We start from the raw sequence: 18153 nt of genomic DNA on the forward strand, positions 1-18153 counted from the left end.
CAGTCAGAAGTTAAAAAGGTGGTTAAAAATAACTGCCATGTTGAAATGATCCAAGGAAATAAAAGAAAACTGCAGAGTTGAAAAGAGAAATTCATATTTTTACATTGTGTCATTGCTTTCTCATCAGTTATACTGTGGCAGCTTAGAGAGAAACAACAATGATGATGATAAAATAATAGACTATAGGGAAGAGCCTCAGAAGACACACTGAGGCCTGAAAGTTCTCTGATGCCTTCATGTAATATTGTTTTCCTTCTCATGGGAAACGGATGGAATTAACAAATTGTGTCATTGTCTATTATTCATTTACTCTTTTAACAAATATTTATTGAGCACCTACGATGTGCCAGGCACTCTTCTAAGCATTAAAGATTGGTGGGGAAAAAAGCAGACAAAATTTCTGCCCTCCTGGATCTTACATTGTAGTAGGTAACAATGAACAATGTATGAAATATGCAGTATGTTTGATTTTAGATGGTGGTGAGTACAATAAATAAAGAAAAGGGAGGGGAGGAGAGTAGGAAGTATGGGGGGCAGGTTTCCAATTTTAGATAGAGTGACCAGGGAAGGCCCAGAGGTAGTGTGCTAGTGAGCAACGCAACAACCTTGGGGAAGAGCATTCCAGGAAGAGAGAACAGCAAGGCAAAGGCCCTGAGGTGTTTGCTAGGTGGCCAGGGGACAGAGAGAGGTACACCAGGTAGGCCTTCACAGGTCACTGTAGTGACTTGGACTACTATTGTTTGTGGGATGGGGAGCCATTGACAGGTTTTGAACAGACAACATTGTTTTAGCAGGATCATCTAGTTACTCTATTGAAGAAGATCTGTAGGAGACTTTTGCAATGACCCAGGCAAGGGATGATGGTGGTTTGAACTAGGTTGGTCGAGCAGAGGTAGTAAGAAGTGATTTAATTTCTGGATATATTTTAAAGGTGGGGTAAATGGATTTTCCTGAAAGAGTAGACATGAGGAGTAAGAGGAGAAAAAAAAAAATCAAGGATGACACCAAGATTTGTGAGCAGTACTATTTACTGAGATGGGGATGCCTGTGAGAAGAGAAGTCTTGGGAGATCATCTTGTATTGGATCTTACAGCCTGTGAGGAGGTGCAAATGGACACGTCAGACAGACAATTGAATGTATGAGTCTGGAGTTCAGGGTCAAGGTCGGGCTAATCTGTTTTCATGACATGTAGATAGTGCTTTAAGCCACAAGAATGGACGAGATCACCAAAGGAGAAACAAAGGCCTGAGCTGTGGGGCCTCCAGCATTTATGTGACAGAGAGGCCTAGGAGAAACCTGAAAACGAGGCTGAGAATGACTAGCCAGAGAAAGAGGTCATGGGCTAGCGGTGTCCTGGGAGTGAAATGAGGAGAGCGTTTCAGGAAGGAGAGAGTAGTCACCTCAGTCAAATCTTCTTCTGCAAGGTACACCAAGATCCGTGTCCCTGTCCCAGAAAATAGGATGAAGAGAGAGAACATGAAACTCCAGTGATTGCCCAGGGTCACACACTTGGCATGTGGTACATTTGAGATTCAAAAACCCTGATTGTTTGACCTTAATCCAAGCTCTTAAAGGGAAAATAAAGTCTAGTACACCTATTTGCAACATCAGTTGTATTTGTAGCTCTACATGCTTTTCTGCAAATTTTTTGTTAAAAAAATTTGGATTTTTAACAGAAGGATTTCCATGCTTAGTAAAACAAAGAAAACAAAATGGGGAAAAAATAGGAGTTTTAAAAAGTGCTTTTAAAAATCATCATTTCATTAACGTTATGGGGATAGGCTGAAACCAACATCTAGCATTTTTCCAAAGTGTTTCTGGGTTGGTTTGTTTGTTGCATTCGAATTGCTTTTCTGCATTACTTTGGGCTTTAGCGAGCTCCTTCCCCATCCCTCACAAGGTTCTACATATGCTGCCTCTCTTCAATCAAGTGGAATCTCCGAAGTAGCATGCTGGGTGGAATGTGCAATGAATACTAAAAAAGGAAAAATGAACCTGCAAACGCTTGGCAGCTGGCAGCTTCTTAAAATCCTAATCTCATTTAATGAAATACAAGTGATTTTCAATTTTAGCTACTAAAATAATATTCTACGTTGAATACCAAAGTAAAATGAGTGCTGAACTTTGTTTAAATCCAGATGAGAAGAGGTTTTAAATAAGCATCACATCAGCCAGTATCCAATGAATATCAAATTTTGCATGTTTACCATGAAATCCTGAACACTGAAAAGAAAACAGCAGGAGTATGATGAGAGTTTAGGGTTGGTGTTGTTTACTAGGTGGACATGAGCAGCCTGCACTACCTAAAATGCATGCTTTTCAACTTTTCTAGTCCTTTTTCTTCCTCTTCAGTCCACAAGTCTAGTGACACTTCCTGCCTCTCCTCTCAGGTACCTCATATTCCCATTCTTGCTGTCTCTATTTAAGTATCTATCCCTTCCCCCAGACTCACATATGTGTGTACAGACATATATAAGAGGATTCATTACAGGAATGGGTATACTAGTGAAAAATTGGAAACAATCTAAATGTCCGGTAACAGGAGAATAGGTAAATATACTAAAACACATTTATTCTATGGAATACTGTGCAACTGTTTAAAGGAGTAAGATAAGGTTAAATATAATGACGTAAAAATTTCCAAGATACATTGATAGGTGAAAATAAAAAGTCACAGAATAATACTATATGTTAACCACTTAGGTAGAAAACATATTGGAAAGAACACCATTAACTTGTTGAGAGTCACTATTTTTGATGATGGGGATGACACATGGGAAGCAGGGGTGGGAAAAGGCACTGTCACTTTTCATTCCATTTACATTGGTATTGCTTAGATTTGTTTCTTTCATGTATAACTGTATAGCTTAAAACTATATATATATTTTACTACTGTACTCTTTCTTTCTCACTCACTTCTAATAAAATTCTCAGGCAGGATGTGAACAGAAAGAAACAGTCAGGTTTATGGACTTCCGCATCTCACACTTGGGTTCCAGTGTTTGACTATTTATGATTTCCTTCCTGTCCTCTGACAAAGTCACTAATTATAGGTATGCCTTTATGGTTAGAAACTGCATTTTGTTTTGCTTGAATTTTTGAACCAGTGATCTCAAGAACTGTGTTTCTGCAACACTTGCTTAGTGTGTGAATCCTCTTCCTACCCCAAACAAAAAGGGGCCATTTAAGAATAAGTTCTTAATTTGTTGCTAAATGCTAATTATGAGAATTAGATAATAAGTTGTTTTCCTGACCATAAACATAAAGGAAATGCATCTTCAGAAAATCGATGGAAATTCTGTATATAAAAGATGCAGATTATTTATCCTAAATTAAATTCAAAAGTGAAATTAGCAAAGTGGCTAGGGTAGTCCTAACATGAAACATTAATTGGGATTTAATGGTGATAATCTTAGCAGTAGGAAAGAGACATAATAACATTCTATCAGACCTTTGTTAGATATCCTTGTAATATTGCCTTAATGATAGCGTCCAAGAAAGTTGCACACAATCCACTCCATGAATCAGAATCCAATTATTTTTTATTGGTTTCATGCTTTTACCCAAGAGAGATCCATAAATTGTTTTTAATCACTTCTTTTATCTTAAATCAATAGTGTCTGCCAAGTGGGTAATGTTTTCCATTAAAAACATCATCTCCCTGTAATTGGTATGATTACTTCATAAAGAGATAAACTGCAGCACAATTTGGCAGTCTTTGGGTTTATAAAATCTAATTATATTCACAACACAATATTTTATTCTTAGTAATCACAAAAAGAACATAAACTTGAACAAAACCCAGACATTTATTATGAAGTAATTGGAAAGAAACAAGTTAATTATTGCATATAGCACCACCTCTATTAGTAGTCTCTGAGAGAAAGCTTTTTACAAAGTCATTCAGAGCGTAGGGAGGTTCGAGGGAATTCTGGTCCTCTTTGCCTGGTAGGCAACCTTGTGGCTGAGATGGGGAGTTTTGTTCAATCCTGAGGTACAGGCTTCTCAAGGCTGGGCTAGGACCCGGATCACCCAGGTGTGGACTAGAAATTCCCCAGCCTTGGATTTTCATATGCAAGCCTATGCATGGATGGATAGGCTCCTTCAGCAGCAGCTACAGAGGAGGGGTAGCGGGGACAAGCATGAACATCACCCTCTGTTTCAACAGAATATTTGCTTTCACTTGTTTTTTATTTGGGGCTTCTGCAACAGATTTCATTTGGAGAAAGGGGATCAGCTGCTAAAATTTATTTTTGAAAACCTCTGCCCTATGCCATAGTCATCTTCTGCCTCTATGTCAAAGGGACTGAAAATAGAAGGAAAGAAAAGAAGCTGGGAACACCTTCTGACTGAACCAGGAGGGCCAAACAACAACCCATGTTACCCAAAAACTGCATGCTAAAACTCTAAAGCCCTCTTATAGCATCAATATTATTTCTAACTCTGGCAAAAACAAATTCCTAATTTAAAAAAGGATAAAACACACACACAAACCAAGAAGATACCCCCAAATTGTAATTCAATTTTTCCTCCCTATATTGCTTCTGTGTAAGAAAAGAGAGGTAGGGAGCAAAGAAGATTCAAGAACAGGAGGAAATTGGATGTCCCTTAATCAGCTTCAGTATTGTCCAGAACCAAGGTGTTCCATTTTGCTTCAGCATCACTGCATACTAACCTACCTTTCTTTCTTTGTATTTCTCTCCCCTTCTTTCCTCTCGATGGTATCTTGAGGGGCTTTTTCTCTCTCTTCCTCTTTCTCCGTAACCGACTCCAATAAGTATGACACATTCATTTAGGAAGCAGCAACTTAGATTGTGAGACTCAGAGAAAGAAAGTTAATAATAAGCCCAAGGGCTAGATGGAAAGATGAAAAGATACAAAGTTGTCCCCTAAAGCTACAGAAAATTCTGACTGAGGAAGGGAAAGGTGGCAGAGGTCTGGGGTTAGGGGCAACTTGTCCAGGAGGGAAAGAAGTAGAGACATTAGCTCTGGAGAATTCTTCTATAAAAGGGACTTATCAGTGGCAAGCTGATTCTCACATGCAGCTCCTACCTGTGATTCAGATTGCAACGTCCCCTCCTGGGAAAGACCTTCCCTGACTGCCCAGCACAAAGTGGCCACCAAGTCCTTCTCTGTCACATTATCCCATTTTACCTCTCTACATGGCACTCATTATCTGGCATTTTTATTCTTTATTTTTTTCTGCCTCTCTCCATCTCCTATCCTCACCCTCTTCCCCACCGAAAGCTCCCTGAAGGGCAGTGATTTGGTTCCATGTGCTATCTGCTTCTTGCTTTTAGAATATAAGCTCTAAGGCTGCAGGGACTTGGCTGGTTTTGTTAACATCTATATTGGTTCAAAGTGCCTTTACACATAGTAGGGGCATTCAACACTTCAGTGAATACTTGTTGAATAAGAATCACAGAAAGATGGGCTTCTCTGGTGGCGTAGTGGTTAAGAATCCACCTGTCAATGCAGGGAACATGGCTTTGAGCCCCGGCCCGGGAAGATCCCACGTGCTGTGGAGCAACTAAGTCCGTGCACCACAACTACTGAGTCTGTGCTCTAGAGCCCACGTGCCACAACTACTGAGCCCACGTGCCACAACTACTGAAGCCCATGTGCCTAGAGCCCATGCTCTGCAACAAGAGCAGCCACGATGATGAGGCGCACCACAACAAAGAGTAGCTCCCGCTCACAGCAACTAGAGAAAGCCCACGCACAGCAGCGAAGACCCAATGCAGCCAAAAATAAATAAAATAAATAACTTTATTAAAAAAAAAGAATCATAGAAAGAAAACCCTTTGCCGTTTACCAAGGTTGCATTGTGATGAAGCAGTTGAAATTTTCTCTGAGTTGGGGCAATGGCAAGCATACTGCTTTGTTTATAGGTATAGCCTCAAATTTTAGTCCATTGGAACCAACAAGGGCCAATGGCGTAGATGGAACTAGAAGTGTGTCCTCCATTCTTAACGTGTTGTGGGCGTGAGAAGGACACTATAGGAAGAGAAAGCAGCCCCCTTTCTGCTCCAGGGGGACAAGAAGGAGATGTTCTAAAGGAAGCACTGACTGCATTGAAAGCACACACAGAAGATCAAATAATGCTGCAATCCTATAAGCCTGACAAAAGCTTTTTTGATGTGTGGCAGGTTACAGTTATACTGAAATACACTATGAAAATATTTTTCACTTGTTAACAGATGTCTTCAGCAGATTGGTAAACATCAAAGATTCATTTTGGTCTTTTGTTATTTCTATCTCAAATACTACCCACCTCTTTGCTTCATTATATACTCCCATTGGATAAGGAATAACACAAAGGCATATGATCATTTACAAGTCAAGATATTTAATGTTAGCATTTCATTAGTGATTTAAAATATACACCTTTCAGAATATGTGAAGTACAACAAATATATACATATTTTAGGGTAAACAGAATAGAATTTCACAGCAGGAGATATATTTTTTACACCAATAGTATGTTCATTTTGGAGCACAATGGCTTTATTAAATGATATAAAATAAAGAGGACCATCAAGGCAAAAAAAGAGATGAATTGTGATAAATTATTTATATGTTGGACATTAAACAGTCTTCATAGATAGAGTGACCAAATGATTTATCATCCAAAGGGATGCTTCTGAGAGGGAAAAGGCACACTGGCCATAATTAACACTGGGACAACAGACAAAAACCAGGACAAACCAGGATGTGTGGTCATCCTCCCCATGGGGACATTTTTTTTTTTTTGCAGTACGCGGGCCTCTCACTGTTGTGGCCTCTCCCGTTGCGGAGCACAGGCTCCGGACGCGCAGGCTCAGCGGCCATGGCTCACGGGCCCAGCGGCTCTGCGGCATGTGGGATCTTCCCGCGTCCCCTGCATTGGCAGGCGGACTCTCAACCACTACGCCACCAGGGAAGCCCCATGGGGACATTTAATGACAACAAAACTGCTTTTGTGGTTTTTCTTTTTTTCAAAAGCCAAAACAAAACAAAAAAGCTTGCTCATGTGCTAACAACTGGTCCTTTTTTGATTAACTGCTTTGTTTGCTAAAATAAAACTATTTAATCTGAATATAAATTATTGCTGACAACTGTTAGAAGAAGAAGAGAAATTCAATGGGTAATCTATTCAATTTTCAAATTGTTCTGATCATTAGAAAAAAGTCCCCCTGATGTAAAAATTAATCATAATGGAGATGTCTGTTGGGTACCATTTCTCAATTAAAATATGCATTTTATATTTTTAAGATCACCCACTTCCAATATTGACCTGGTTGGCAGATAGAGTTCATCTCCAGTCCCAGCCCTTATTGACTGTGGCCATGAGGAGCACTGTGTTGCGAGGATTCTGAGGCCACCTTAGGGCTCAGCAGAAAGGCACAAGGTGATGAGTTGGTGATGTTTACAGGAGACATAGGATATGGGGCAGTGATAGGTGTGGCAAGTATTGCCATCCTAGATTTGGAAAAATACCTGGTTTAACAATAATTTTGTGACACATATCTAATACAAAAGAAATAATTACACCTTGTTGATCTTCTACCTCAATAAATCTACTACAGTGTAATTAATACACCAACTACACCACAGGAGAACAATGCCATCACTCTGAACTGGAATGAAGACAGCTATCTCATGATTTCCACACATCACTGTTTTACAACTCTCTCAGTCCAAAATCAAAATAAGGAAGATCAAATTCTTAACATCTGAATACAAAGTAGTAGGGCAAAAACCCAACACAGTAAACATGCAATTAATTGTTCCTCTGTTTCCATCCCTTACCTATTCTGTTGTCTGTGGGCTGTATTTTTATCTACTCGAGAGAACACTAAGTAATAAAATGAAAATTAAACTTGCTTTTCCTCTTGTAAGCAAATACTAATATCTCGATTTCAAAGAACGATTTTCAGCATTTATTTCACTACCACATATTTTGCATTATTTATCCTTCATACAAAAGAGAGATCTGTTTTGTGCCTTGTAATGAAAATTTAAAAAGATATAGTTGATACATCTTCTAAAATATAGGAGGCATCCCTAATATTGTTGCTGCTTTTGTGGCCATGAATTATATTCTATGTTTAGATCTTAATTCTCCAATTAAAAAAAATAGGGCAGAATTAAATTTGTGCTGAGGGAGAGAGCCATCTTCAAATTGCAAGGCAGCTTTGGACTACACAGCTCTACTTTTCTAAGAGCGAAATCCTATTGAAGTGGCTTTCCAAAATATTTTGTGGAAAATAAGAATTTATAGATGGTAACGCCTCGTTCATGCTCCCCAAACAGGTCACGAATTCATCAGGCAGCAGGGTCTGTTCTGGAATATTTTCATTTGGTGATGCATTTTCCAAAAGCATGGTGGTTTCCCCTTCTACAGGGTTTTGCATGTCTGGAGGACTGCATTCTCCTTGATTTAAAATGAGGCTTAATTCTTCAAGAAATAGTGTGTTGCTTAGCGAATTCATACTTGAGACAGAGAAAGAAAAATTAGGGTATTTTTTAAACCTGGCATTCTTTCCCAGGTTTAAGCAATCAGCTGGTGGCTCCAGAGTTGAGGAAGCTGTTTCATCATTATTGCTGAGATGGTTTCCCCCAGTGAGAAAATTTGAAACCTGGGGTTTATACCCAGTGTTGAGATCAGGAATATATACAATTGTAGTGTTGGTGAGTAGTGACTTCTGCAGGCTGTCGTTTGTCTCCACGGATCCTGTGTTCTTTTCCCTTTTGTAGTCCATGGGTTTTTCTTCTGGGAGAAAGATTTCTATCTCCGTAATCACTGGATCAACATATAGGACCTGTTCTCTGGAATTATTATTCATAAATTCACTTTTTTCCTAGAAAGAAAAGACATTGTTTTATTTTACAAAAGAAGTTTAAAGGAGCCAACTGGATAATTGAGTAAGGACTGGAGTTTTGCTTTCCCTCAACTTTCCTCTCCCCCTCATTTTTCTTCATATTGTTTCGCTTCCCATATGATTTCCTCCTTTTGTCTTTTGTTAACCCTGCTCCATTCCAAATGTTTGTTAAATTCTCCCAGGAGGAGACTGAAGGAAGGGAGTAATAAAAATAGTCCATGCTTTAAGCACATGCCTTTATTTAAAAATTTTAAAGAGAAAGAAGCCTATTTCATATTCACTTGCAAATTATTTCAGGGCCTTTTAAAATTTTGGACTATTTCTTAATATTATAGTTCCTTTCTACAAGAAAATACTTTGTTGCTTAAATAAAAGAAAGTTGGCGGTGGGGGATAGTGCATGGAGAATCCTATTTTGCTTCCATTTGAGAATAAAGTTGTAGTAAATGCTTTGTGCTGTGGTTCTAAAGGTGTGCAGCTAGCTGCTCACAATTCAGACATGTCTGTGATGATCAGTCAGGAGGTTGGGTGAAGAAAGTTTTTCTTTGTATAAAAGCCTGATTACTCTTCTGGTAAGAAAAGGACTCGAAGCCTTCCAGCTGATGGCTGGCTTCCCAGGGCAAATAACTCCCACCCAACACAATTACAAAATTATAGCCACTTGCTATGGACTGAATGTTTGAGTCCCTCCAAAATTCATATGTCGAAGCCCTAACCCCCAATGTGATGGTATTAGGAGGTGGGGCCTTTGGGAGGTAGTTAGGTCATGGGGGTGGAGCCTTCATGAATAGGATTAGCGTTCTCATAAGAAAAGACATGAGAGAGCTGATCTCTCTGTCTGCCATGTGAGGACACAACCAGAAAGCAGCCATCTGCAAGAGAGCTGTCACCAGGAACCAGATCTGCTGGTGTCTTGATCTTGGACCTCCCAGCCTCCAGGACTGTAGGAAATAGATGTTTGTCATTTAAGCCACCCTGTCTATGGTATTCTGTTGGAGTAGCCTGAACTGACTAGAACACTACCCCTTAGTCTTTGGGCAGAAAACAAAGCCTCATCTGAAGGAAACCCTAAGGTTCATTTCTAATTCCAGGAGCCCAGAATGGGAAGGAAGTTTGACAAAGACGAAGACCTTGAATAAAGCAGCATGAAGGGTCGTTCAAATTTTCATCGACTCTGCCTCCCCAAGGCACTTGCCAGGTTTGGGTTGGGAAGGGCAGACATGTAGTCATGGGTCAGATGCAGTCAAAGGAGCTAGAGTTGCTATAGTAAACTGAGAGGAAGGCGGTGTTTTCCCCTCTTCAGGCTGACAGCTGAGTGGAGAAGTGGATGGGAGTCAGACCATAGTGAAGGACATAGAAGAGCAACAGGGACTATTCCAGTGTGAGGACAGTAAAGGAAGAGGAGGATCTGATCACAACGAGGGCAGGGACAATGCTCTGAATCACAGAGTGTCCCCAGTTCCCTAGGATAACTAGTGGGGGAGCAAGACAGAACGACTAAGTAGAATGTATATCAAGACCACAGTATTTATTAGTTGTAGTTTGGTGACTATGTACTTGTCCTTCAGTCAGCTGTTAACTATGTACTTTATTCTATATGTGGGTTCAGTTATTCCAGACCACCCGTCCACTGTGTAGGCAACATTACCTCCTTCAAAATCAACCACGTCCACACCCTTTCTCTCCTTCAAGGATCCAGAGACAAGGATCCCTCCTCTTGCTCCAGGTGAGACTTTCCTCCACATCCCTTCATAGTCGTGCTTGATGAGTCCCCTCCCTCCCCTGCCCCTCCCCCCCATACTAGTCCTCTCAAGCCCATTCAATTTAGTACAAACACGCTTCTGAGTCCATACTGCTCTGGAGCTACTGTTAATACATTCGTTGCATCAGTATTGAGAGTATTTGATCATGTGTCAGCATAGCCCCTTTCTTACTTCCCTTCTAGACTACACTCCTCAAAAGATGTCTCCACTCTCAGTCCCCTTCCATTCACTTCTAACTGAACCCCTGGGCCGGGATCACCAGTGACCTGCTCCTTGTCACATTCCACAGATGCATTCCACTTCTTATGTTACAGACCCTCTACAAAGTCAGCACCAAGCACCCTTGCTTCTCGACACTTGGCCCACAACTCACGATGCTCATTTCTCTACCTTCCCATTCTGCCTCTTTCCTAGGACCGTTCCTATTCCAATGGGCACACCCTCACTGACTCCTCACTGGCTTTAGCAATAGTTTTCAACCCCTTAACAGTGTGCTCACCATGGCTGTGTAGTGGAATCACTTGGGAAGCTTTGGAAAATGCTGAGGCCTGGGTCTCCCCCTGCCCTCCCTCCCCCAAAGACCCTGGGTTGTGGCCTGGGAATCAGGATTCTAGCATGCAACCGAGGCTGAGAACTGTTGCCTTAGGGACTCACCTGGGGCTAGGGAAGGAGTTGGTTAACCGGCTCGCTAGATCTCCAAAAAGAGCCACTTTTTCTTGTTTTACAAATACTTGTCTTCCTCACATCATTTGAACAAAGGGTTCCTAGGCTAAAAATAACTTTTTTTTAAGTTTGAAAACTATTGATTGGCAGAATGAAGTCTGAGTTCCATAATAAGGTCTCCTGTGATCTGATCCCTCTCTGCATTCCCCCATTATTCCAGTCACTCTTCACATCAAGTGTTTCCACAAAGCAACACCCAACATGCTCTTCTCACCTCTGTGCCTTTGCTCATGTAGCCTGTCTATTTTGAATGTCTTCCGTTTCTCCTGAGCAACTCCTTCCTGTCTTTTAATATGTTTCCTCTATACTCTCATCATGTTTGGTCTCATCTCTGTTACTGTACTACGTCACTGCATTGCAATGCTTGAATGATGTGTCTGTCCCATCAACTGAGTTTTGAACCCCTTGACAGCCAGGCTGGAGAGCCAGAAAGTGTAGGAGCACACATAGCAGATTACTTCCCCTCTTCCATAATCAGCAGCAGCTCCTCCATAACTGGCAAAGTCCCCTACAGCCTCAGGGTCTTCCTGGGGCACCCTTCTATTCTTTGCTAAACTGGATACCTGGCCCACCCCTGGTGACGCCATCTGCCATAGTCCCCTCACATTCATCTTCTCTAATTCCACTGGGTCTCAGGAGCAAAGTGGTGTCCTCCCTGGGCTCCACCTGCTTCTCCAGTCTCATGTAAAACAGAAGCCCCTTTGTGTCTCTGAGGCTCGATCTATTGAGATTTTCTTCCCTCTTCCTTTTGTCCCTGAAGACACCTTCCAACTGCTTGGCCACCAAGTAAGTGGCTCTGGCACCTGGCTTACAATCTTCCATTCACTCTTCTCTTTTGAATGGCATTGCTTCTCTCTTTCATCTCTCTTTTCTTCCCTTAGTCCATTCTCTCATCTCTCTTAAGTATGATTTGAAATATGTATAATTTTATCTCTACATAAGCCATACAGTTGTGCAAATATGCACACATATTTCTTTATTTGAATGGAAATTCTACTCTAATTATTGGACTGCACTCTTGGTTTCAGCTGCCATTTAGTTTGTATTTGATGGTGTTTGGTTACCTGTAGCATTTTCACAACATTGCTATTTTCTATATTAGGAATATCTTCATAAAGCCACTTCGGTATTAGCAATAAGATTCTTCTTTTAATTCTAAAAAACAAAAAATGACTAAGAATAAGCATCTTACTTGAGGATTGGTGCAGGCAATCATCTAGGAGATTAGGAAATCAACTAGAATGGAATGTATAATTAAAACCAAACTTTTCGATGCAGAAACTAAGATTTCCATCTCTTACTTTAAAAAGTTATGTGGGAAGTTGATTCAATATCTTTTCGGATTTTCCTCTTCTCTCTATTGCTCTGCCTGTCTCTAATAAGCCGGAACATTACAAAACACTCACACTAGATTCAAGATAAATGGGAGAACCACCCAGGAAGTGAAACTATACACATGTTAAATATGGCAAACCATTATAAGCGGAGATGTCGGTGTGGAAAAGTTTGTAAAACCTAAGGGATATTTTGTAAAGCTTTCCAAGGGGACCATAACCACAGAGAAATATTAAAGAAGAGAATGTCATATAATAAAACTATAATATTTGAGCTCCTCTAATTGTAATGATTCTAAATAAGGTTGAGATGATAGTGGTGGCTCCAGACTTTCCTTATGTAGTTGGAGCAGGAGTCCTGGGAAGTTGGCTTGCAGTTGTGTGGAATGGTGAGGACACCAGTTTTTACTTAGGCTGTGTGCTTATTACGGATCTCTGGAATCGGGTGGTGGAAGGAAGAGTGAGAAGCTGTGAACACCTCACTTTTCCTCCTAAGCTACCCCTTGGCACTGCCACTGTGTTGAAAGCACTTTCTGCATTTACGTAAAAATTGATTTGAGCAAAAAGGCTGTCCCGGGAGCTTCGAAGAGACTACACTGATCTCTGGCACGTTATTATGTGTTAACAATGCAGCACAACAGATCAGACTCATATCTGTTTATGCAGCTTCTCTAAGAACTTTTACTAAGTAACAACCAAATTAGCTGCATGGAATTTGCTTGCCCAGTTTGACCTTGAACTGTAGGGTAAAAAATAATTTCTTTACACATATTTATACAATGTTTTATGGTTCAGTTTTTTAAATAATTCACACTCCCTTTGTATACCTAAAATGAGACCAAATTAGTAAGTTCAGGCTATTGAAGAAAAGTTTTTATACAGCATACTGATACAGTGAGAAAAATATATATGTGTGTGTGTGTGTATATATATAGATAGATAGATACCACTCTTGTTTTCATTATATTAAAAATTGTTTTGCTCTCCATTTTCCAGTTCTGTTTCTGAAATAAGGCTTTTATAAATAATGTAAAGTTATAGTAAAAACAGTATCTGCTCATATGTAAAATAGTAATATTGGAATTATCTCTAGTTTTATCTTTTTAAAAAGAATGCTTATTTAAATAATTAAATTAGCAAAGAATTGTTTTATTTTCTTATTTATCGTTACCAGTAGGAAGTTAATTTTTAGTTCGTAACAAACTTAATGTTATTTAAAATTTTGCACTCTCTAGGCCATCTTTGGATAATAACACAAATATTAATATGCTTATGCACTACAACTTGGAACATTAAGATATTTCAAAGGGTTTTATAATCAAGTATATTTTAAAACAACCTGAAATAAAGTTCCATATTAGTTTTCTCACCTCACAAGGGTACCAGGGATATATTTATTAATGTGTAATTTAAAAGCTTAGGTTTTGAGGAAAAAGCCTATGTAAATTTAAAAAATATATCACTAGTGTGCCTTATTCACAATAGCTCATTCTGAATCTCTCTACTGCATTTTGATTATAAATTTCAAAGAAAGAAGGATTATCTCATGAAGCAAGTGATGGCAAGAAATAGAAACTCAGTGCCAATTAGGCAAAGAACATTCACATGTGTTAAATTTGTGCGTCACTGGACGAACTGGGGGACTGACACCTCAAACAACTTTATTAACCAATTAGAAATACTCAGTGCATCTGGTAAAATTTAGGGTGTCAAAGGCCTTGCTTCCCTCAAAGTCTCATTTTAAAATAATTAGGCATTGATCTTTATTATACTAATACCATATTGGAAAAAAATGACTGAAGGAGGCCAAGGGGAATGGGCATTGGGGCTGGATGCTAAAACACTAACACGATTGGTATCAAAGTGATGAATTCACACATTGCCACACTTCTCTTCACACTGATTCAGGGGATTTGCTTGGGTAGAACTTGAGGTAGGTTACGACTTAAACTACTGTGAAGAATTCAGGCACTGTAGACAGACTTGAGGGCACAATGAGAAGGCTGCGTAGGGAAAGACAGAACATGGGCTGAGACGTCAGCTGTTCCTGGCTTAGTGTTTGGTGACCTTGGGTTGAGCACTTAACCTCTCTAAGCCTCGTGTAAGTCATCTGTAAAATAGGCCACTGAGCTTTTCTGGCAGGATCTTGCAAGGATTAAATGAATGACATTTGTAAATAGTTTGGCATGGGTGGGTACTCATTGAACAGTTTCTTTTGTCTTTCTCTCAAGAAAAATGTTGATGAATTTTTCTAGTAAATCATAGAATTGACTACATTTTGATGGTACCAATATATGTCTAAATGAGAAAACAAATTCTACAAAAACTTACCCAGTTCTGAGCGATCTGTTCAATATCCCAATCAAAGAAAGAATTGATAAAATAACGGCAAAGAAGACCATTCCTAATAGAAGCCCAATGTCTTGTTGCCTATTGTCTGAGAGGAAAGAAAAATAATTTTAGGTATAATTTCCATCTGTGTGACGCCAGAATCATTGTTCTTCTACTCTGCTCCAAGTGAAGGTCATTGATCTCAAAGGAAATAGGAAGGGGAAATAAAATTAACCTTTACCTTGGGCTGTAAAGTGACTGCCCTTCCAAACTGCACAATACCTTTTGTTTGAGGGAATTGGGCTGCATATATCTGATGTCAGTGAATTGAGTCTCTGGCAAACGTGGTCAGCATTAGACATTTTTCTGAGCTTGTGCTTGCATATTTTATATAAAAAAAGTTTAGTGATAAACATCACTTGGTTTGCTCGGCACGAGTGAGAATTCCCAATTGCTTGAGACAGAGTCTAAAGCTGGCCACAATCACAACTGAGTTGTTTTTTTTTTTTAACCTTTTGTACAAGACAGAAGTTATGTACAACTTGTCACCATTCTTCGAAATTTATTGTTCATGAATTTTTTCCTGCTAAAAAAGAACCTTCACTCTACTTAGAACAATATTTGTTATAAGAGAGAAATCCAAATTGCCATATATCTTACACTGACATTTTATTTTAAAAACAGTGCTTTTTTTGAATTTTGAAGTGGAATTAATCACCTGTAATCTTTAAATAATTATTATATTCGGCATGTGTTACCTACCAGACTCATCCTATTTTCTCCCTAGTACATGAAAAACCCTATTTTCTATTTTCAAATGTAAACTTTAATTTGGACATGACTTGTCATGCTGGAGTTGGTTCTGAGCCATGCTGGGTATTGGCCCCTTCCATCCTCCTTCCTCCCCAGCTTTGGCAGATGTTTATCGGATACTTACCATGTGTCAGACACTGAATTGGCCCTGCCCTAGTTATTCCCCAGCGGCACCTAACATGCACTTGGGGGTCTCCACGTTGTCCAGCCCCTCTCCTAAAGCCACTGGTGGGCCAGGGCCAGTGAGGCTTACTTCACTCCAAAGTCCCAGTGGGGTATGGAATTAGTGTTTTCCTAGGACTACAATACTATTGCTAAGGATTTCAAGCAACTAACGGGAGGTACTGGCTTCCACATATCCTTGTGCATTAGTCCTGGAGGAGAATGAGGATTTCCCAAGTTAACATGGGGCCAGGTAAAGGGGTTTGAGGAGTAGAGCAGAGTCACCAAGAGAATAACCTGAGATACCTGGGTTCGAACTAGATGCTGCTGCTTATTAGCTCTGTAACATCAGAGCATAATAATGAACTTGCTGAAGCTCAGGTTTCCTCTTCTGTAAAATAATACCTATCTCACAGAGCAGCCATGGGTTCCTAGCCTCCACAATTCCCACAGAAATATCAAGGTGCAGGTCTGTGCAGGCATTTGTAATTAGGGATCTGTGCTGAACCTAAGCACTTGGCCCGTAATTGATTCACATAACACAAATCCAGAGTACCCTTACATTGCTTCATTTCCTTTATAACACTTGCTGCCACCTTCCTTTCCTTTTTTTTGTTTGTGGTTTCCCCCACCCCACCCTGTCTATCTGGAATGGAAGCGCCATGAAGACAGGGCCTTTGTTCATCTTTTTCACTGCTGATTCCCCAGTACTCAGAATAGTGCTTGGCACATAAATATGTGCCTGGCAACATAGAATATTTTTTGAATAAATAAACAGAAGTCCAAAGAATGTCAATATCACCTGCCAAAGTTTTTATACTATTCTTGCCAGATTTCTGTGCAAGGAGATAAATGCTCTACAACCTGATCTAATATCTTTTTTATGCCTGAAACATTTAGATATGCTTATCAATGGAAAATACAAAGTCATACTAACAAATAAAATGGGAGCTGGTTTGTATAAGAGAAAGAGCACAGACTTCAGGATTTGAAAATTGGACTTGAATTTTAGTCCAAACAAGTTCCTCAACCTCTCTGAGCTCCAGTTTTCCCATCTGTAAAATAGATACATAGCACTTACCTCAACAGGTTGTTTTGAAGATTGATGAAGATTTTGAAGGTTGAAAAAGATGATGTATATGAAATTCCTAGCACATGGTAGACACTCAAATAATGGTATTTTTTAGGAAGAATTTTTGAGGTCTTGAGCCCCAGCAGCAATTGAACTGAACGTGTATCTAACTCAGAGCAAAGCTGGCAAAATCTACCTAAACCACTCCTTACATTCAATTTAAAGCAGATTTTTGTTTGATTATTTTCCTATGGAAAGCATGTGGCATATCTTACTGTCAAGAAACGTATGCCTGACACATGATTTTTCAGTATGGAGCATTCAGATGGATGATTAGTAAAGACTACTCAACAAACCTAAGCAGTATTTTCTTACCAGAAGTAAGGTGTCCTTCAAAGATGGAAGCAATTAGAAGCCCAGAATTCTGAGTATCATGTTGAAATGATTTCAGTGTGACCTGGGGAACTTAAACAAAAAGAAAATAGTGTCAGCTTTTTATTTTTTGCACTCAGGTTACCCAATTTCCTTAGAGAGTTTCTTCACTTGTTTGGAGATGATTAAAGCAAACCAGTAACTTTAATAGACTGGAAAGATGGAGTAAAAGCAAAAACGTGTGTGTGTGTGTGTGTGTGTGTGTGTGTCTTCTTCTTTTTATTAAATTGGGTAAATCCTAAAGGAGGAAACATTCAAAGGACAATAAAAACTACCTAGGGTTTGTAAGACTTGAAGGTGTGTCCACTAATTTCATGAGGCTTCTAGGCAACAAATTCCAAGGAGCTTTATTTCATTCACCGAGCCAGAAAAAAACACACAACTGGTCTCTACTTGATTCCTTCCAATAGATGATGCAATAAAGTTTAGGTTTCCTTAAGAGCCTCCAAGATGTGTCACTTTTGCCTTTGCACAGTCTTAGAGATGCTGTTTGTGAACAGCCTCTTGGCTTCATATAAGAAGCCCAGTTTTGATTAGCAGACACTTTGAGGTTATAACATAAGGGTGGAATGCCATTAATGACTTCCCTCTGCTCCTTCCCCGCGGGCAAGGATCCTGGCCAGCACTGTCTACCCGTAAAGCCTGTCAGAACACTGCTA

The 18153-nt window shown here is 39.7% G+C and overlaps 1 protein-coding gene across 1 annotated transcript in view; it reads right to left on the reverse strand.

The window, feature by feature from the left end:
* Positions 1–6329: 6329 nt before the first annotated feature.
* IL23R (interleukin 23 receptor) overlaps positions 6330–18153 on the reverse strand; it is a 54860-nt gene continuing 43036 nt past the window's right edge. Inside the window, exons 7-10 of the mRNA XM_022581145.3 lie at positions 17438–17527; positions 15016–15121; positions 12415–12505; positions 6330–8844 (exon numbers count right to left, since the gene is read on the reverse strand). Of these exons, the coding sequence (XP_022436853.1) occupies positions 8194–8844; positions 12415–12505; positions 15016–15121; positions 17438–17527 (938 nt within the window). The 3' untranslated portion in view covers positions 6330–8193. The remainder of the gene's footprint in view (positions 8845–12414; positions 12506–15015; positions 15122–17437; positions 17528–18153) is intronic.

Source organism: Delphinapterus leucas, chromosome 1, assembly GCF_059928025.1.
Source record: "Delphinapterus leucas isolate spDelLeu-1000000601 "Yukka" chromosome 1, BTC_Dleu_Yukka2, whole genome shotgun sequence".
Taxonomy (NCBI): Eukaryota; Metazoa; Chordata; class Mammalia; order Artiodactyla; family Monodontidae; genus Delphinapterus; species Delphinapterus leucas.